Here is a 22,689-nt window from a genome sequence, read left to right as displayed (position 1 = left end):
TGTTAAGTACTGTTCTTTCAAATATTTTTCTGAGAGACAGAACGGGAAACCATGAATTTTGTGAACTCTGCTAGTGAAATACCAAAAGCGACGGATATAAAATTTTCTCTTTGATGGTACAGCATCTAAAGATGACCAATGCTTGAATGAACAGCATGTTGCACAAACTGTACTAGAAAATGCATAGTGATGCCTGTTGATAAAAGGAAATGCTTGGAAATGCTATCAGGTTCATGCAAAATGTCCAGGCAGTTGTATAACTTTTGACAGATGATATGGGATCTTTACGCATCTTTGGGAAAGCTATAGCCCGTTGCTTTTTTGTTGAGTTCTGTCTCTGAATTACCAATATAGCTGTGCTGCTCACGAATAAAACAGTTCACAAGGTCCTCAACAATGATGTGGGCAAGATATTTTTGGCTGAAGGAGTCAATCTATCAAAAGATCTTGCAACACTGGGATAATTTTCTTTTGGACAAAGGTTTCCCACTACACCCAGAATAGCATAAATACCAACACCCATCATCTCTTTACTTCAATTGTTGTCCTTTCGAGAAGCCTTTTGTGACAGTTTTTTAAACCTGACTAAGCAGAAAATCAAAAAATTGTAGGGGCACTTTGGGCAAAAACTCAAAGCAAGACTTTGAACACAGTTCCTCCATTTCAGCCACCAACCTGCAGATGGACATATTTACCTTTTCTAGCTCTATGTATATTTAATTGTAAAATGGAACAGATTAAACAGGAGTCACCAAAAGCAAAATCAAATCAGACCACTTAGCAACATGGTGGACATATCAGATCTCAGCAAAAGAGCGTTCAAGAGCCTGCTCCGCAGCAGGAAGATTAAATTTGAAAACTGGTCTCCCACCTTACAGACATGTCTCCTGAAAAGTTTCCTTGGCTGTTTTTGTGGGAGTCTGGACCAATTTGCCACATGGTTAGGACAGATAGGCAGAGGTCTGTCACTGGAGCTTACATGCCTGACAGCAGGTTTGTGAAATGTGCTGTAACATACACCTCCAGCGGTTGAACTTCGGGTATACAGCGGGTTTTTCTGGCCAAAAATATTCCCATGATTATTAGTTGCCTATCAGACCAGGCAACAACTAAACACTAGTTGTAGGTCTAAGTTTTGTAGGAAGGGGGAAAAAAAAGAAGAACAACAAAAAAAAGGCAACAGCATCCTGTAATGGATCAGACTTTTTAATAGTTCATTTTGGTCAGTGCAGTGCTGTGATACTGCAATGTCAAGCAGCAAACCAGCAGGTATATTAACTAGAGATGTGCAAAATCAACAGAAAGATGGCCTGGATTTTTCTTTTTCCTTCTGTTTGCAATTAAAAGCCAAGCACTTGTAGTTTAGCAGATTTGCTAAATATATGTTTATATGTATTAAAGTATTTTTTTCTGTCTTTCTTACTTGGTGATGTCACTCTTTCTTAACCCAATTATCCACACATGGGGGCCCTGTGTATTATTTCTGTTAGGAAAACAAATTGATGATGAAGTAAAATAACTTTCATTCAGACCCTTGTTTATTTACAAAGACTGCTGGAATTCTGTCTCCTCAACCCCAGGAAGACTCAAACAGCAGAAGGTACTCTTTCCCTTAAACTTTAAATCATTTTCTACCCAAAATGTAGGCAAAACATCTTCCTTTCTATGATTTTCTTAGTACCATATTCTCAAGTGTTCATCCAGTTTGCACTTGGTGACCCCTTACTAATTTATTTCAAGTGTTGGGTGCTTTTTTTTCAATTACTGTTGTTGTTGCTCCAGCTATTCAGAAAACAGTTACTGAATCTGTCTTTCTGCATATGCCCTTTCTGCATGTGCCTTTGGGAAGGAAGAACAGTTAGGTTTCATTTCAGGAGATGTAATAGTGCTTAACTGTTTGCTGTAACAATTTTAAATTATGGATGGCAGTTATATCCTCTGTGTCAGAGGACTTAAACCAATCCAGAACAACAAAAAAGGAAAAAAGGGTCTCCTCCAAGCTGATTAAGACAACAGATCAGGGCAATTATGTTTAATTACATACACAAAATGAGCACATAGGTCAAAATATCATTCGTTGAAGTCACAACACTTTTACATGGTCACAAATCATACAGCCATAAACCATACACAAAGGACATGGTCGCAGAGTGTAAAGGATTTATTCACTTGCTGATAAATTAATTGATAACAAAAAACCCTTAATTTCAATGAGGCCTATCTCTTCTCGTGTTAGTAAACCTGCATTACAATACAATAAGGTCTTCAATCTGACAAAGACCAAATACGATCAAGTGCTAAGAAGTATGCTGAATACTCAAAATGAACAATGGAAGGTGACGTTTGATCCATATTCTGTTTGAAGCCCAGCAGATGTCCAGAGCTGACAGAAAAGGGCAGCTACTGTGCTTTCCAGGGATTGACGGGAACCCCATGAATTTCTTCACTCCTGAATTTTTCAGTTTCTTGTGTGCAACCATTAACAGCTATAACAGCAAACCATTTCTGCTGCTGTATAATGGAATAGCACTTGTGCCTGTATACAGAATAAATGGCTCGGTATGACATATATTCTTTACTAGGTGATGATGGTGAAGCTGTGCCTTGATGGTATAGAGCCTACATCTTGGCCTACAGAGGTCTAAAAAGGATGGAAGTCCATGTAGCAAGACAAATGGGATGTGAGTGTTACAAAAATCCAGATCTGTCGTGTAGACTCCAGCAAGTTTCTTTCTTTGTTTCCTTTCCCTTCCTTCAAAATCTTTAGGATGGCCAGACCACACATAAGTAAAGCTCATTCTTCCATACCAAAATTTACAGATGTTAAGGCATCCTGGTGCATAAACCCTGAAAAAAATTGTGTCTAGTCTGTGTATCCAGCTGCAGAGTGGCATTTTACCTCACACAGTTTTGCTAGGAAAAGTTTGGTGCCCAGTACTTGGGTGCAGAAGACTAATTCCCAGCATTGCAAAGCAAAAGTCATAAAGATCAACCAATATAGCACATAACAATTTTTGCATATCACAGTGCGTTAGTAGCAGGGTAGCTAGGTATGGCATCCTGCAAGACAGGTTAGTTTCAAAGTCTTTATGTAAATTACAATAAAACTGAGAAAGAGAGTACAATAAGAAGCAGTGTGTTACTTGCACAGCATTGTTTCTCTTGGGCCCATGAAATTTGGAAGCATTTGTAGAGCCAGTCTGAAGCCAGCTGGATTCTGATGAATTTTAACCTCAGCCTCACAGTTTCTGAAAATGAAAATACAGAAAACCTTTGCAGGCTGGTACAGCAGTCCTGTGAAGACTGGAAGCTGGTCAATCCTGCTGTTACCTCAATGTACCAAATTATACTAAATAAATGAAACATTGTCCCAATCTGCTTGCATTAAAAAAACAAAAAACAAAACAAAAACAACCCACAAACAAAAAACCCGCAAACAACCCAAACTAAAAAAAAAAACAAAAAAACAAACAGGCTAGAGGACTTTGATGGAAATACAGCCAAAAAGTACGTATCTGATGCCTAGTCTTGCTGGAAACAGAAACGAGTGGTTACAAGCTTTTGAATTCTACCTCGTAAAGGAAGTCTCGTGTGGCTGGTCTGCATCCCTAATGGGACTCCTGTCCCGGTACCTCCAGCCACACTCACGTGTCCCGGACTTATGCGGTGCTCGTGTGTGAACACCCAGCTTTTTCTCTTTGCCGTGTCTCAGCAGGGGCGGGCTGGCTTAGCATCCCCTCGCCAGCCACCCACGGACTGGGGCGGCAGGGGACGGGACCCCCTCGGCCTCCTCCGGCCGACGGCTTTTGCCGGACCGAGGCCAGCCTCTGGCGGACGCTGCGGTCCCAGCCGGGCCGCGCTGCCCGCGGGCTCCAGGCACCGCCCGGGGCGCTGGTGCCGACTCCGCCGCCCCCGGGCGAGGACGGGAGTTGCGGCTGCGGGCGGGGGTGCGGGTGCGGGTGCCGGGGCCGGGCGCGGAGCCCGGAGCGCGGCGCGTCCCACCCCGCGGGGGTGCCGGGGAGGGGTGTCCGCCGCACGTCACCGCCGCCCGCGATAAATGCCCGGCGGGGCTGGAGCCAGGAGGAGAAGCGTGGAGCTCCTAGGGGCGGCGGCGCTCTCGGCGGCAGCCCCTTGCCGCGGCTCCGCTGCTGGACACGTCCGCACCCGCCGCGCCGCCCCCAGCGCTCCCGCCCGGCGCAGCGAGCGGGGCGAGGCCGCGCCTGCAACCCCCGGCCCCGGCCCCGGTCGCGGCCCCGACGCGGGCCTGGCGAGGAGGTGGGCGGCGGAGCGGAGCTGGCTCGGAGGGCGGAGGCGGCCGCCGCCGGAGCGGTAAGGGCGTGGGTGGGGGCTCCGCGCAGCATCCTCCTCGCGGCGGGGGCCGGGCGGGGGGCGGCGGCACCCGGGCACCGGGGAGCGGGTCCCCGCGGAGAGCGGGGCCGGGGCCGGGCCGCCGGCTGCGGGCGGCGCGCTGGAGGGCGCCGGTTCTGCCCCCTTGGCCGCTTTGTGCTTCCCGGCCGGCGGCGGGAGTCGCGCCTCTCGCCCGGGGTGAGGCGGTGCCCCCGGCTCCCCGCCTGACGCCCTCGGTCGTGTAACGGGCAGTGTCGGGCTGTTGCATTCTTGCAAGTGGCACTACTTTTCCTGAGAGTTCTCTGTGCTTTCCTTTGTTTGGTGAATACAGTAACCCCACCGCCCCCCATTTTCTTGTCCTGGTTGAATACCTTTAGTTTTATTAGTTTTTTGGAAATCATAAACCAAAAGCTTTAATCAAAGGCGTGGTTTGAAATGCACCAAGAGGGGATATTTCATACCAACTTTACTGTGTCTTTCAGTTCACATTTTGGCAACGACTGCAGGCCTTTTAACTTTTTTTGCTCTTAAATTCCAATACTAATACCGGGAGGTCTTATCTACAGTCTAATCTTCCTCGGTGCCTGGCTCCCTTTAGGCAGATGTGAGCAGCCTGCTTTCTGGCGTGCAGGCAGTGACCTGTGCCTGCCTGTGTGCCATATACAACCACTTGAACAAACTCAAGTTAGTAAGGGTGATGATAAGCTATCATCCCAGATCAATAGCATATACTTGCTGGAGTAAAAAATGTTGCGCCCTGGTTTCTCCCCCTAAAACAACAGTGGCAAACTGTACAGACTACAGGTTTTGTTGCATAATAAGCTCATACAGGCCAATACCTCAACCTCCAAATTACATCGCTCTCTCTTATGCATTTACAGCCAACAAACCTGGAAGACAGACTTTGCCTTGGAGCTAACTCCTGAGCGTTTTGAGATCATTCATCATGAAGTATGTAGTACAGGAATGGCTCAGAGTAACTACCTTGCTATTCATAGCTCAAGCAGTTTCTGCAATGGTTCTTCCCAATGCCACGCGCTTAGAGGAACTTTTGGAAAAGTACATGGATGAAGATGGTGAGTGGTGGATCGCCAAGCAGAGAGGGAAAAGGGCTATCACAGACAGTGATATGCAAAGTATCTTGGATCTTCATAATAAATTACGGGGTCAGGTGTATCCACCAGCTTCCAATATGGAATATATGGTAAGGAAAAACTGATAGTGACATGCAGAAAGAAATGTTCTTAGTATAGTTACTGTCACTTTATAAACAAGCATACATTGAGTCTAGCTTGTTTGTTTTCTCATTTAAAGCACTTGTTACTTGTTTATCTTTTTTTATACAGGGGTGAACTGTGAGATAAAAATGCCTGTTTGTGGTCCAAATCAAGTGTCACGTTCTACTGATATTAACAGGTTTAATCTCTCACAGCTTTTCAGAATTTAAGTGGCAATTCCTTAGTATTGGGGGCCAATTTCCAAAACTGCATTACGCAAAATAGTTGATTATGGCCTAAGGAGTTACCATCTAAGAAGAGTACTGAACTATGAAGTTTTAAAATAACATGGATTGTCTCCCATGCTTCTAGGTTGGATGGAATTTCTCAGCAAAGTGAGGCCTCTCTAACAAGAAAGTCTGTTTAAGTTGGCATGTGTTACTGGAGTCCTGTATGTTTCCTGTGTTTAACAGATTAATAATGTAATACATAATTTCTGTTGGTGTTTTTGCCTTAAGAAGCCTCAATATTTGGTTTGTAATTAGTAGCCTTAAATCTCCCATGGTTTTGAACTTTGATTTTATGCCATAGTTCAAGGTTAACTCTATGTCTCCTTGCTAATTAGATCAAATCAGGTCATTAGAGCTTTTAAGAAGTCTAGAAGTCTGACAAGAATATGCAAGTTTTCTCCTGTATTCTTGTTTCTGCAGAAAAACTCAAACCTTTTTCTTGTGTCCACACTGTATTTTTTGTTTATCTTTCCAAACACCAGAGAAATAGCATTACTGTAGGTTGGGTTATCTATACCAAATATTACACAGTTTTCCTGACACCTTCCATTGTAAGGTCATGACAGAGGATCACATTAATACATTTCAAGATGCAGGTGTCTTTTCCAGTTTGGAGTGATGCCTCTCAGCTTGGAGATCTGATTGAACTGAGCATATGTGTCCTGGAGAAACCATGCTTGTTTAAATCATCAATAAAGGTAGTTTAGCTTAAGTTTACTTATATGAGCATTACTATATTAGACTAAGAGCTATCAGAGAATTAATTACCACATTTCATCTCCAAAAAAAGGGATGATAATGTCTAAAACCCTTTTAACCCTTTCAGTTACAATTTTCTGCACATATCCTTAAACTTTGTTTTGTTGTGACTTTTTCAGACCTTGTTACAATGAGAATAGGGAAGACTATTTTTTTCCTATGTTAAAATACCACAAAACTTTTCCCTGAGATTCTGCAAAAGGGTAGCTTTGTTTCTTAGTTATGTGCCTTTTCCTGTTCCTAATCCCTTCTACATTTGCCTGTGTTATATATCCTGGAAAAAAAGAATCTGGATGTACTCAACAGAGTTAGATTTTTGACATATATATTCTTCAAAGATTCCTCCTGCACTGCACACACTTTGGCTGAGACTTTGTGATAGGTCTACATCTGGAACAAGTTTTGTTGTTGTTGTTCTTTCTGTGCTCTCCAATGACCCCTGACCCAGACTACAAGTAGCATGGAAAAGGGATGCCCTGATTTTAACGTCAAGGAGATATTCTTATGTCCTGTTACTCAGAATGGGACAGCAGCTTTCAAGAGAGTGGGATTCAGTTTTGGCCTAGTATCCAAGTGAATCAGGGATTGGGGTGGGTAAGAGTTTGGGATTTGTGAATGTAAAGGGTCTGGTCAAAGGGGTGGATACATATTCAGAGATGGGGACCCATGAGAAGGGCATGGAGAGATGCTGAGAATCTGGTCAAGAAGGTGTTGAGAAATCAGTCGTGTGGAGGGGAAGGGCGTGTGATGTATAGATGTGGTTAGGGGAAGAACTGTGACTCTCTGGGCAGAGAAATAATTGAGAGCAAGAGTTTATGGAGGGAGGTTAAGAGCACAGAAATTTGCTAAGAGGCTATTTAAAAAGACTAAACCTGGGAGTGAGTGGGAAGGGAGGTTGTACCTGGAGGAAGCAGGCAGGAGTCAGTATTGGGAACCGAGACAAGATGGTTTAGGAGACAGTGGGAGCCCTCCAGCCCTTGGTTGCCTGAACAGAAGGAAGAACTGACTGGATTTCTGATTGTTTGAACATATAGTTTTATGATACAGTTTGTGATTATGTGATTGTCCACCTTCTTTTCTATATGAGGTGTCAATGGAATCAGGGCTGTTTTATTGCTTAATAAGAGTGAAATTTGAGTACAAAATTGTAAATGTGGTGTCGAGCCACAGACTGAATAGCGAAGAAGAAATGATACGTTATTAAGGAAGCATGATTTTTTTTGTGCAAAAGGATTCCTTTTGAAAAACTATTGTCTGGTCATTATCATAAAGCATATGTGCAAGAAATAAAATGCAGAGATAAACATTCTGTCATTTCATAACTTCTAACAGATACAGCTGTGTAACTATTACTGCTAGCTTTTTGACCATAATTAAAACAAACGCCTGTTTTGATACTTACATATTTTTCTAGGTGCATATTAATAATAGGATGGACAAGTTCTGCTTTTGCAGATAAAGAAATAAGAACTCATATATCTGGTTTTCCAAGGGTCTGTGACCTTTGGATCAGTCTTGTGAATGACAAAAAAGTTCAAACACCCAAGTACTGATAAAATTAAAACTGTACTTGACTATGTTTGGTAAAATAAAGGATGGGGATAAATAGAGATGTTGAATTAAAAAAAAAAAAAAGTTTCAGCAGATAGACCCATACCACTAAAAAAAAATCCTTGCAATATGATACCAAAGGTGAGTTCCAGTGCTTCAGAATAGGGAAACAGTCCCTTTAAATATTTGCCTGATGCTTAGTGAGCTAGATAAGTACAGCTGAAATACTTTTGTCTACTTTTGAGGTGCTTTATTAGTATAGACATGCCTGCAAAAAAATCACCTGCTATGGTCACAGTCATGTCACTGTAAGCTGCCCCTTGTACTGGTAAAACCTTCCCTTGTAAACAGAGCTAGCTCTGCTTGTGCAGGTGAAGTTTTATGTCTTACTGAATGTGAATGAAGGTGATCAAGGTCCAGGTGCCTCACTGGTACACCCGTCTCTCTAGAAGTCTGTCATGTAGCTGAGAAGTTTAAGATCTCCAAGAGTGCTTGGAGCTGGGAGAAGGGTGTGTGGGGGCTGCGTGCTCTCATTGCACTGTTGGTGTGCAGCAGCTAAGCTAACCTAACAGGCGGCTGTGGCTGAAATGCCTCTGTCCTGCTCCTGCTGCTAGCAGTATCTGAGTTGATAATGCGAGTCATCCATGTATTTAAAGAATCGGATTTAAATTTTTTAAAATTAATTTAAAAGCTTTTTTCCCAGTCTGAGCCATGAAACTGGCTCCCTACCTGGCTGAATCAGCTGAGTAGCAGTGCTGATAAAAAGAGGGTGGGAATGCATAGCTATGGAATAGGAGGGATGAAGAACCACACTTTGGGTAGGAGATACTGGTTATGTGCCTTCTTTCCAAAGTCCAGACTTCTTTCTTAAAAGAAACCACAGGGCTAATGCCACATTTTGCTTCAAGCTGTGCAGAGGAGAAAAGCTTCTGAGAATGGTCTCCAGCATATAAGATCTTGGAAAATATATAAGGAAAACATATAAGGAAAATTAAAAGGTTGAATTACTGATTTTCTATATGCTGTCCCTCTTTACGCGTTGAAAAAGAAAAAGTGTGCTGGGCTATCACAGTTCAGAGACCTAAATTTACTAGCTGCAGCAAGATTCACAGTAGGCTGGTCTAATGAACAGAATGTTCTCATGGTTGTCTGGCTGAACTTACCAGATGAAAAGTTCATCTTCCCAAGCACTGTGGCTCTGGTGGTGAGCAGTAATGGATTCCTAGGGTAAGAGAGTAAGAATAGAGCATGTGAAAAGAGAAAGTGCTGTAATGAAACTCCCCAGCTTCCAGCAAACAGCAGCTTAGGGATTTCCAAAATAGGCTGTTGTACTTTTTGTGTCCAGTAGTCTCAGATGGAATTTTCTTTTATGAATGTGAATGCTTTTGAGTCCATTTGTATTTTCTGAATCCATGGCATCATTGCAGAGCGCTATAAATTTAATCACGCACTATGTGAAAAAGTACTCTTTTTGATTTTTTAAAAGGATCTGAAAAAAATCCTGTTCTTTTATTTGACATCTTGTTTTTCTTTACTGTGAGAAAAAAACTTCCTCAGTGGTCACATCTTTGAGCTGAAGAGTTCTGCTCCTCTTTCTTGGAAACAGTTCTACCTGAAGAGCTATTTCATTTTGTTTTCCTTCTCTATCTGCTGTGGTTCTACTGTTTTCCTTTTAATTCAAAGGGAACAAACCGAACTGTTGACAGGTATGGCATACTGCAGCACTGCAACTTGATATAGTTGTGGGTTGTTGGGGGGTTTGTTTTGGGTTTTTTTTTGGATTCCTAGTATTTTCCAACATTCTTTTACTTTTTGACTGTGGCTAAACTAAAGCTGACATTTTCATAGAGCTATTCACGATGACTCCAAGATCTTTCCAATGTTCTAAGAGGAGTCCATTTACTACAGTACATTGTATAGTTGGCTGTAATCTCCAGCAATGTCCTCATTATTTTGCATGTGTTCACATTGAATGCTATCTGTTATTTTGTCTTTCAGTTACTTAGTGTTACCGAGTTTCTTATCTCCTGTCTTTTATTTTCCTGTCTTGTTTTTAACTACCTTAAATAGTAAATACCATTTTTCATTCCCTGTTCTTGAGTTATTGTGAAGAAGGTATATAGCAGAGGACCATGGGCACATCTTTCAGAGAGTTTGAAAACTGATTTCATATTCTTAAATCTAGTTTTTGTCTTTCATTTTTTTCTTTATCTCATGATAGCTTAATTTTACTCATTTATTAATTTTAAATAACTTAGGAACTTTGTAGAAAGCTTAATTGTACTTAACCATTTTCCATATGTTGTTGACACCTTCAAAGCCCAATGTATTGGAGGAATTAGTATTATCCATATATTTAATGTTCTTTAATTTGTCCTATGAAATCATACCAATGGAAGTCAGGTTTTAGTCAGCAGTTTCTCAGGATCTACTGGAAACATTTTGAAATATTAACACCCACATGCTGTTTTTTGTTACTGTGGTAACGAGGCCATTTTAAGAGAGGTTTGTACCACACAGTAATTCAGAAGTTTCATGATCAAGTTCATCCAGATCCTTGAAGGCTATTGTCTGGTCCTGGAAATTTGAGACTGTTAATATTTTCAGTTTCATCTAATGTTTCTCAAGTCTGATATAGATCCTTTTACTTGCCTTCTGTCTCTTTCTCCATATAGAAGGATTCTGGTGTGAGAACTTGCATTAAGATTCTCTGTAGGGAGCAGTAGTTCAAGAAATTCAGTTAACTCCACCGTGGCTTTATATGACCTTATGACTGCATGTCAGATCATTCTTTCCTAGACAGCTCCAGTGCTGAGAGAGTTTTTGAATTGTCATCATTATGACTTAAATAGAAAAAATAATCTTCCTTGGGGTTGTGATGAACAGTTTGGTATGAAAATTTATGGCAGATGCAAGCTGTGTGTATGTTTATCCTGCCATATGCTGCACATGGTTGTTTCCTAGAAAAAAAAAAAGGAGTAAGGTACACTTTCATTTTGGTGTGTACAAGAATTTAACAGCATTGGAAAGAAAGCAGAGAGGGATGACGTTTCCCTGCTGCCCTTCCAAAGCACCCAAACAATGCTTATCAGAGCATTGTATAAAATGCCATGTTTTCAACATTTCCCACCCTGGGCCATTGACACCCGTGTGGCCTTCACACCAGGTAAGCACTTGGGGCACATCTGTATGGAAGAGACATCTGAGCTAGTACTGAAAACTGAAGCCAACTGGTGCTGGCATAGTCAGGTCTGACCAGAGCAGTGTGCTGTTGTGGCTCTGCAGCTGCTGTGGTGTCCCTGCGTACTCCTTCGTGATGCTGGAGCTGCCTGTGCCCGCCCAGCCTTGGCAAAGACCTAGTCTTTTAAGACAAAAATGTGAACCATCATGCTTTGTCTTATGCTTCTCCGTGTATGTAATAATCTTGGAATATATAAGGTGTATATATATATATGTATATATATATATATATATATTAGGCAGTACCTTCTTTCTGTGGTTAAAATTGTTATTTGGTGGATTGACTTTGCACAATTTTATGCACTCTACTTGCCATCAGTCCAACCCTTAAAAAGTATCATACAAAAGATTGTGACCAAATCAGGAAATCAGTACATTGGTTTGGTGTGGATTGATGTGGAAGGCCTTATTCTTTGTTATTCCATTAGAAAGCGTTTTATTGCGTTATTAATACATTCTTACCAGATTGTAAAACTTGAAGAACTTGTTTTAGGCACCATAACCCTGCAACTTCCTAACCTCTTGGTCTTTTTTTTTGTAAGCATCATTTGTGTATCATGGACTGAATTTTCAAAAACTTTTTATATCCCCAGTAATTTCATTGGCAGCATTGCACCTTAATAAATGTGAACATATTAATGAAAACTGAGAAACTGAGAATTTTTTTATGATTATCATGGTCAACACTTTAAAAATAGTCATTATTATTTGGATAGTGGAAATTTTTAGTTCCTTTCTATTCCAGACAGTTGTACTCTGCAAAAGTAAAGGACACTGCAAAAGGAAAGGACCCACCAAGAGCAATATTTACAAAAAACATTTTGATTAATGAATTGATAATGGCTTCCATTTTAAACCATTCCTCTAGTGTTCATTCCTTGATTTCATACGTATTTTCCCAAACAAATGAGTAAGTCAAATAGGTCATGTGAGATCCTCATTCCATGCATGTCCCGTTGTTGTACTGAAGGTGTTCAGGTTCCCAGCTTGATAGATAGCGATGCATTTCAACCTGGTATTTCTTGGCACCTAGCCACACACTGCATTTTGTAATTGCTGTAATTGGAGAACATGAGTGTCCTCTAGGGAAAGGAAGTCTTGGCTTATTTATTTTTAGTTTTCCTTTTCACTAGGTCCTGCCAATAAATGCAAACTTGGGATGTCACTGCAAATCACGTGCCTAGCTTATGTCAAGTTTTATTTTGCAAACTTGTGAAGAAAATAGTCTTCTAGAGATCCTCTTTAAAAAGTTCCGATTAGAATAAATTATTTTGTGTATCTGCATGATTGTAAGGGACAATTATGGATGTGTATCTGGCAGCAGTATTAGATCCATATTTTGTTCACAGGGGGGAAAAAAACCCACATCTATTCTTTGTGTTGGTATAATAGCTCTGAAGGTCTTAGTTTGAAAACCTTGATACTGATGTGCTGAAGGTGTTGATAACCATGACTTCTATAGGGCCTTGTATTTTGGGAGGCTTGAAGGTTTCCCACCCCGTTTCAGTAACTTCATGGAGACTTCAGAAGAGGAAAATTAAGAACAACTCTTAAGTATTTATCAATTTCTTAATTTTTCCTCAGGCAAATTCTTGCTGGTTTTAAATACAAATCGTTGGACTTTGCATCATATGAACCCACTAGTGGATAGAGCTTTTTCATGGATAATAGCAAAACATTGTTCATGTCATGATAGAGACTGAATAGGGATTGAAATAAATTTTTGGCTGTTTTGTGATGCTTTTAGATTCTATGATCTGCATAAGTCGGGATGTAGCAGTTTCTCTCTCTATGCATATCTGTCAGCTCCCAGCTGAGGTTTTTTGTCTGTAATATACTTAGGAGAATGGAAACAGCATTAGGAAACATAAAGGAAAGCCTTGTGGTGGACTTACACATTTTGGTGAATTTTACTGTGCTGAATAGAAGTGCCCTGTTAAATTTCCTAGACCTTTCTGACAGAACTTTTTCATGTCTCTGTTTAGTGTATCTTGTCCGTTTTGCCAAAACTCTTCAGGGACTCTTGGTTAAAAACAATTCCCATTCCCTTTGAGCAGAGAACTTCGGTTTGTGGAATCCCTTAAGTGGCTGGAGAGCACTTTGGGTGCCAAGAACAGAGCAGCTCTTTTCAGAGTGAACCTGCCTGCCTTCCCTCTGATTTTCCACTTTTCTGCTCCACTTCAAAGGCTGGTGGAAGTGCTTCAGCTTCTTTGCCTGTGCTCAAAGGCTCCTGACACTGCATCAAAGAACACAGTGACATTGACTTATCCTCTTATTCTCTCTGGCAGTTTTAGCAAAGGATTGTGCAATGTGAAGTGGCCAAGAAAGCAAGTGGATAAGTCTATGGTATGACTTTTATTGATGTAATGCCAACAACAACTAAGCAACTCCAAGTAAAGAAACTGAAAGCGGAAAGTAGCAGAAAGGCTCACTGTCTCAAAATTTAAGGGAGCCTTCCCAAAGTAAAATGATTAACAATACAGGACAGAGAACTTCTCCATCCCCCATATCAAAAAGTTTATTAAAAATTAATCAGTAGTAGCAGAATCAGAGTGTAAATACAAAACAGCAACTAAACACAGAAAGAATCAATGAGATTTATAAAAGTAACTCCATGTAGACTGTCATCTTCATGTCATCCACCTAGGAATCTTCTTTAACTTCAGATATTTTTTTAATTGAGAAGAAAGTATCTATCTTAGCATAATTTCATTGAAATGCTAGATATGAATTTATCCTGTTATCTGTAAATATAGTCCTCAACCTTAGATTTGGCATAAGTAGAGTGACTGTCATGGTTAGAAGAGTGTGATTTCTTTACCTTGAGGTTAACAGAGCACTGACACAGGCTGCCCAGAGAGGCTGTGAAGTATCTTTCCCTGGAGACATTCAAAACCCACCTGGATGTGACTCTGTGCAACCTGCTCAGGTGAACTTGGTCTAGCAGGGATTGGACTAGATGGTCTCCAGAGGTCCCTTCCAACCCTGACCATTCTGTGGCTCTGTGATTCATTGAGATGACAATCTTCTGTTGATACAGAGGACAATTTTTAGTTTATTATGAAGGAAGATAATTTGTTAAAATGAGGCTGTTTCACTCATTAAATCCAGAATTTTGGCTGCCTATATACGTATCACAGTATATATGTCCTTATTTCCTTGTCAGATCTGCAAATGGTCAGGAAATCCTTTAATGCATTTTTCAGCTCTCTTTTTTTAGATTATATTTAAACATGTTTCTAACAGTAGTGCCAAGTCATATATTGTCAGTTGGCAGTCTCCGGCAGTAAGTTCAGTTCACTTGCGTCAAATCAGAGTGGCCGTATTCTAAAAGCATTCACTGTGACATGTATTTGAGATACTGCAGCTAATTCCACTTCAGAGTCCAGGAAATTCTGTAGCATCTCTGAAACTGCTGTATGAAAGCAATCAGTTACAGCTAGTTTATTGTGGTAGTCACTATTAGGATTTGCAGTAAGGACCTGTACTCTGGTTAATTTGTAATTAGCTATAAATATTTATTAATACTATTTGTAATGAATGTGTGTCATTCATAATTTGACAATGGACAAAATGCAGAAATCAAGATCAGCTTTTACACTGTTGCGTCTCTTCCATTCATGTCAGAATATAGAATTGAACACATGATTTTTAGTCATGTTCTAATAGAAAGTCTTTATGCACTGCCTTTAAAAAGTAGCAGAGTAAATACACTGTTTCAGAACACCCTGGCAAGCTGAATATTCCAGCAAGATTTTTTTTAACATGCTTAGAGTACATACAGAATTAAATGTGATTAGTCATGTCTGCTGGTTCCTATTCCTGGTTTTACTTTTTAAACACAAAAAGCTCAAACACATGAAACTGTAATAGGGAGATACTTCCAAATATTGGTGCAATTTGTTCAGCGTCTGGGAACAATATTTTTGGCCTCATACTGCTTTCCTGTTTCCAGGCAAAAGCCACAGTTTTCCTGCTTTTTACTCTTTTCCAAAAGAGTAGCTGAAACCTCGAGCTCTGTTCAGGAATCTCTGCCCAGTTTAAAGCTCTATAAACTCCAGTCTACTGCATGGTAGCATGTAAGGCCCTTACCATTTCATTTCTAGACAGGTAGTGGCTCTCCAATGGAAACTGGATGCCTAACTGTCTTGGTAATGAAAAGTATAACAATTTTAACTATCATCTTTCTTTGTGCTTAAAAGATATATCACTACTAGTTAGTATGGTTGGGTTTGTATTTTCAAGGAGAGTTGTCTGGTTTTTCAGTACTCCTGAGTTTTTGTGGTCACTCTGCTGTATGCTGTGAGGGACCTTGGGCTAGTATGGAGGCCACATTTTTTTCAGACTCAAATAACTGAAGGGAAGCATCTCAGTTGTGTGCAAGTTACTGATTTTTCAGATGTGCTAGTTATCATTATTTTCCATGGACTTCCTTCAGCAGCCTTGGTACAGATGAAAGTGCCTCACCTAAGCGTAACTGAAAGCCAAGCCAATGAAAACTGCCTATGTCTGTTTGTCAGGAAGAGATGATGTCAAACCAATGTATTTTACTTTTTTTTTTTTTTTACGACCCAGTAACTATCCAGCATAATGTATCAGAGGGAAGTAGCTGGTGTGATATTTTTGACTCTGGAAATTTTTTTACACTCTCCACCCCAAGGTTTTTGTGAGTGAAAATTGACAGAAGCTCTCTGTTGAGCTGCCAGAAGACTGAATGTGGTGATGCTGTTGGAGCTCACCCCTTTTTGATTAAGCACTTAGGTTATGACTTGTGTGAGCAAAGAATGCACTTGAAAACTGCAGAATACATTGATGTGGGCACAGGTTGGGGTTGGTTTAGACAACACGATCAAAACAGAAGAACTTGACAGATGGAAGTAATGGCCTGAAATCCACATGATGAACTTGAACTGCAAGGTATGGAATAAATCAAACAGGTAAAATACAAGAAATAAAATGTAGAGGTAACACTGCAATAAAAAAGATGCAGGAGTTGTGCTGAGTTAAAAAATAGTATGAGGCAGCAGCCTTTGAAAGGAGACTTGTCTGTGTGAAAGTGGTGAGACCTTGTCTGAAATGCAATGTCCAGATTCGGTCATTTTTTAAGAATGGTCTAGCCATTCTAGGAGGAATGAAAGAGATTAATGGGATTGATTATAAACACAGAATATGTGATTTATGAGGAGGATTGAAGGAATAAAGCAGCTGAATTTGTTTAATCTGGGAAATAAATAAAGGTTGTTACAGGAAAGAGAGTGATTTCTTTTTTCTTGGCAATAAAACATCATCCAGCATTGCAGGGCCAGTGGTTTAGGTTGCATACCAAGAAAATCCTCTTTACTCTTGCAGTCAGAAAACCGTAAAATGACAGTAAATATTACTATGAAACTACTGTTACTGGTTTTAATTTAAAGAAAAGGTTGATAATGCACATATATTTGATTCTGGCTCAGTTTGGAAGCAGCTAGATACACTACAGTGAAGATCAGTCTCTTTAAGTCATTTTCAGCTGTACCTTTGTTTCATTCTCTGCTGCTGCCATGCAGTGGGTTTCTAGTTCTTAACTGTATTTCTGGCTTATTTGCTTATGGCATTTCTCATTCTGTGTTTCATCTTTCCTTTTTTTTTCCTTCTCCGTGTCATTAGCCTTAAAGAATACAGTGGATTCTATTAAAAAGTAAATAAATACCCATACTGTACTGTGGTATTTACTTTACCACTCTCTCCCTATATTTAGAATGTATACAGCAATGAGGTATTTATACTATGCCATGGTAAATGTTTACTTTCAGTGGTGCCCACTGTACTTACTTTTCCATCCTTACTGAGCTTAAATTTTAGCTTTTTTTTCTTTCCATATAATCCCATTCCATATGATTTTTTTTTCTGCTTTCCTGTGTCTATGAAAATCTCTCCAATCACTGATTTTTTTATTTTATTTTATTTTACGGGAAAATGTTTTTTGAGCTACTGGGCTTACCAGCTCTATTGCAATACCGATTGGTATAATTGTTAAACTCACTTGTGCTGGTCTACCTTGGGTGAGAAGGAACTCTTTTGATTTAACATCCACACAACACAAATAGTTGGATTCAACTCACCAAACTTTTGATGTCTGGGGTGTAGATGTCTGCATTTGGGCCAGTTGCCTTTACAATTAGTAGAGAAAAATGAGAATTTTCAACACACAGTTTATCTCAAAGGTGGGTAGCTAATTTTACCTCCCTCTCTATAGATGCTTATTCGTCTATGTAACTGCAAAGGTAATTTAGGTAATTGGCTCAAATGTAGGTTTCTGCTTTGAGGCTGTTTAAATTCAGGGGAGGCTAATCCCATGCCGTGTGATTAACTGGGCTGTTTAGGAATTGCAGTTTAAGCTGCAGTATTGTCACTGAAACATCAGCTTCTCCATAAGCAGAACACTGGTTTCAGTCTACACAATACTCAAACCCCGTGTTGACAGAGGTTAAATACCACAATTTGTAGTCCAGTCTGTAAAGTTAAACTGGTGTTAGTTGTGGTTTATTTTAATATGATAATTTGTAAACCAGAAGCATTCAGAAGAGTCGTATTACATGCAGCATACCTTCTGCAAATCTTGTAAACTTCTGCGGTAGAAGAAGAGTCAGCATGTGGAGACAATAACTGCTACCACCATTCAGTTTGATCCGTCACCTGGGTTTTAGCTTCAGATGGTCTGGTGTCTGTGGAACATTTGTGAAACACTGATAGTGCCGTTATCTGTGTGAATGTGTTTGATGGTGCGCTAGGTTTTAACAGGATACTGATGAAGGCAATGCCTGTGTTGGCAAGTAGTGTGGTGCAATAGGAGCGGGTTTGTAGAGCAAAAGAACTGGTGCTGAGGATCTGACATTAATGCTTTCTGCTTTTCGGGGTTTTTATTTTGAACTAGGTCTAATCTGTGCGGACTGAGTACCAGTGAACAACTGCAAAGTGTTAGATGCACTCCTGGAGCACAATTCCTGGTATTTTATCTGGGAAGTATCCAGTTTGTACTTCAAGAGTGCGCTGTGATATGCAGTAAGTGGGAGTGATCAGAACTTTCATCATCAAAAGTATATTCCAGATCTAAATTAAAAAAGATCCCTAATCCACTTGAGTTCTCTTATGGTGGTATTGCAACCCAGTCTAAAAGATCAGCATCATTTCCTGACTGCTGGCTTCATGAAAGGGAATGTTTTAGATAGTAGATCTATGTGAACTCTAAGAAATACAGCAGAAATAGCATAAATAATTATCATACTCGGATGATATGCGAGTTGTTTTCCAAAGCTGAAACAGGAAGACACTAAATAAAAGTATACAACCCTACTGAGACTGTAAGGCTGAAGTATGTAGAGTTAAATGTTTTCTTCTCTTACAGTAAAAAATAGATGCTTGCAGGGCTGGAAGTTTAGCCAATGCTCCTGCTGTAAATGGTCGCTCAAATACAAGTTTGAAATAGCAGTTTTACTGTGTAGGTGTACTGTTACGGATAGCAAAAGCATCTGAGCTATAGACCATGCCACCTTGTCAGTAGTAGACTACTCAGAGTAGATGATGAAATAAAAGATAGAGTAGCACTGAGCCTTGAACTAAGGGTTTGTGTGTGTGGGTAAATTATACCAATGGAGGAACATGCTTCACGGTGATGATACATAAGAAGTTAATGTAGACCATTTCTGTCACAGAGGAGGATACGTGAGTAAAAGGGAAGTTGTTATGCCATTAACTTTTTACAGGGAAAGATATGTTTTCTTGGATGGCTACAAAGAAAGATGTGTCCTCTTGGTTGGCTAAGAAGCTAGTTTCCAGTGTCTAGATCTTCTGTTCTGAATGTACATGTTTCATTAGAAGAAAAGATTGTTTGTTGTAGAGGGGGGTATTAGTCGTGTTTGCATAACTTTTAGGAAGGGTATGTTTAGCAAGGTTAAAAGCTTAATCAAGATAATATCTAAAGTATTGAATGAAGCACTTGCTTGAGGAAGTCTACCTTGCAGAATGTTGATCTTGAATGTCAGTAAACTCAATATTAGCTATTCTTCTTTTGTTGTTTTTGGTCCTCTCCTTCTGAATTTGGAAATTCTTATGTCAAAATCTGATGCACAATGAGCATCTCTGAAATTACAATCGGTGTCACTATGCTATCACTCAGCAATCTCTGCCAAACATTTTAGGTTTTCATTTTATTCAACAGAGCACAGATAACCTCTTGTGAACACCACAAAAAACCCCAAACAAACAAACAACAATTAGAATAATAAAAAACCACCATTTGTTTCTATAGAGGAAGGTCTGAATTAATGAATCTTCACCACTTGGAACTAGACCAGTAGGCAATGACGGGTGAGGGAGGAACATCATCCTTTGCCTTCATAAGAACCTAGATGTCTGAAGTCACTTGTTGCTGCAGTTGTCAAGGAGCATGTGTGTACTCAACACTCGAGCTGTAATCTGTCAGCATAATGGCACCCAAACCCCCTTTCCTGTTTGCACCATTTAATGTACCAGACATCTGAATCAGCTGCATCAATGCGAAGAAATATATGCCTGTATGCTCACAGAGGAAATGTAGACTTGTGGTGATACCACCATCTGTAGCTTAATCAAAATAGTAGGGTTTTTTTAATTATAATTCATCCTTAAAGCAGATGTGAAGAAAAGTCTAAGAAAAATGTCAAAGAGATTAAAAACTAGATACAGATTGAAAGATAAGAGATAATGTCTTTCTGGTTAAGGCCAGGTCCATAAACTTGTAAAACTTGGTACATGACTTGTAAAAGCCGTGTATGTGACTTGTAAGATAGTCGAAGTCTGTAGACTGCAGTTGTAAAGAAGGTAATTTGTTAGATACAAACAGTTATCTGTGAAAACTGAAATTAGGAAGGATTCAATGCCTAAGTGTAGTAAAGTCAAATGTTAAAACAGTGGGATCAAGTTTTCACAGACTGAAATTTCACATCTTAAAGGGCAGTCACTCATTTTCTGTAGCTTTGGTGCACAGTTTTTTATGTATGCAGAAGGTTAGAAAGCACTGAACCAAAGGCCACCTTGAAAGTTTCACTCTCGGAAATGTAGTTTATGAGGCAGAAAGCTGTTTTGTTATGATAACCCCGTATTCAGTAGTATCATGGAAGAAGTATGGCACTGAAGACATAATGGCACACAAAATGGTACAGCATATACCATGTTCTTAGACTTGAATATGTGCTGATTTATGCCTGCCTTGCTCTCTTATGTCCAAACCCGAAGAGTACAACATGCATTTCTCAAGCCAGGTGCAGATGTGAACTTGCAGTATGTGAGATGGAGGGAAGGAGAGGTACATAACTTGGTAGCTGCAACCACTTTGATATTATGACTACTGATGGATGAGAGGGCAATAAAACCTCTTTAGTTTCTCCCCATCTCTGCAGTAGTACTGTGTCTTCCCATTGTTAGGTGACATCTTTTGATCTTTATAATTAGCATCACTGAGTGATCTTCTCTTGGAAGTAACATTTAGAAAGTAGAAGGAGATTTTTCAATTTAAGACATACTAGCAGCTCCTTTTGCATTTTTTTGCTACTCAACGGAGTTCTGGAGGCGGTGTGTGTTTGTGTGTGGAATCAAGGAGGTCTGTGTTGCTGAGCAGTTGATGATATGTTCAGTGTCTACCTGTCTGTCTCAGTGTAGGAAGCCAACCCTGATGATGATCCCTTATCCAAAAGGTAGACCACATGTAGTTTTCCCACAATGTGAGCAATACTTTTTCTTGATAGACAGGTTGAATTACCTTGCACATAGTACCACACAATTGCCAGTCAAAATGTTTGTCAGAGCTGGGAATCGGCTGCCTAGTTGCAGCTTCTTGTGCTCCCATCAGCACCCTGTACTTACCAAAGAAACCTGGTAGTGCAAAGTCATTGAAAGCTGGTAATGTCAGCGCATGAAGCAGGGAACTCACAGATGAGGAATCAGGTGCTGCATGTATCTACATTTCAGAAGACCAAATTCACCCTTTTTATGAAAAGAAACAACTTCCTGTTTTTAAGTAATGATGTTTGAAGGGTTTATTTATTATCAGCAAGCAAAAGGATCATTGCCTATAGCTACAGAGATTTCTTTTAAACTTTTTCTGTACCACTTATTTCAAAGAGTTGTTTTAGAAACAACAGTCCTTGGTTTAAATATGTAAAATACAAGCTAATGATGAATGTTGTGGAAGAACATTTTCAGTTAAGTTTAAAGCATCAGAACTATGTCAGCTCAGTGTACATTTCAGTAGCCAGATTTTAATATCAGTAATGATATTGTGGTTAAGGTATGAGAAATGTCTACATTGGTAGGATGTGAAATACCTATGTTGCTGTGACTTCATATTCTTTCATTTTTATTCTGGCTTTTTTTAAAAGAAGCCAAGCACCCTGGCATTTTAAAGATTCACTAATTAGTTCTACATTTGTTTGAAGGTCCTCATTGCATAACTTGCTCTGAGTGGACATTTTAATGTGGTTTTGGAAACCCTTCCTTATACATTTGCTTTCCTGCCGTTATCTTTTTGCTTTACTGTTTTAAGGAGGAAAGGAACACTAGGAGAACAAAAACCTTTAAAATTTTATTGAATGAAACATGAAAACCTGTGTATGTATCTTCCTTTGTATGCGGATGTGCTTTCATTGTTGGAAGCCAAAAGCTTGCCATCATGTAAGTGAAACAAGGGAATGGTATTAAGAGCACAAGAATAAATTCCTATTCTAGTGAGGAGGTAGTTGTTATATACTTACAGAGATTATTTTACGTTTGTTTCATTTACCCTGCTATATGTACAAACACAGAGCAAATATGGTAAAATGCATCATATTTGGAACTAGTCTGACTGTATTGGTAGAAAATACTTTAAAATTAAGTTACTTAATCCTTAAAAATCAGATACACAGTTATTCTTCATATAACTTTAATCAGAACAATTTAGAAGGGAGATTTGGATCACCTATTTTAACTACTGGAAGAGTAAGGATGAAAATCAAGGTGTCATCACTAGTGTAAAGTAGCTTTTTCCTGTTCTTGATGCAGTCTCTGAAGCAATGATTAGGCATGTTGGCAAAGCAGTAGAAAACCTTTTGAATCGTTTAAATTACAACTACATGTAACTGTACAAATGACATTTAAAAGTATCTTCAAGCTAATTTATGTTAACTGTGATAGGGGATTGCAGTCTGTCAGATTTCTTTTACAAGTTTTTCATTTGTTTTCAGAAATTTTATACCTGTTCATAACATTATTAACACGTGTGTAAAATTTTT

The 22,689-nt window shown here is 39.7% G+C and overlaps 1 protein-coding gene across 2 annotated transcripts in view; it reads left to right on the top strand.

Moving 5' to 3' along the window:
- The first annotated feature begins 4,093 nt into the window (after positions 1–4,093).
- Positions 4,094–22,689, top strand: part of CRISPLD1 (cysteine rich secretory protein LCCL domain containing 1) — a 46,187-nt gene continuing 27,591 nt past the window's right edge. The window contains exons 1-2 of one of the 2 annotated variants that reach the window (XM_080381104.1): positions 4,094–4,329; positions 5,229–5,551. In XM_080381104.1, the coding sequence (XP_080237230.1) occupies positions 5,294–5,551 (258 nt within the window). In that variant the 5' untranslated portion in view covers positions 4,094–4,329; positions 5,229–5,293. Of the gene's footprint in view, positions 4,330–5,228; positions 5,552–22,689 lie in introns of those variants that run through there. The other variant, XM_080381105.1, reaches the window with a different exon arrangement.

The sequence above is a fragment of the Falco punctatus genome, assembly GCF_963210335.1.
Source record: "Falco punctatus genome assembly, chromosome: 3".
In the NCBI taxonomy this organism is placed as follows: Eukaryota; Metazoa; Chordata; class Aves; order Falconiformes; family Falconidae; genus Falco; species Falco punctatus.
Note: the sequence above shows the minus strand (reverse complement) of the source record. Positions and strands in the feature narration are given on the sequence as shown.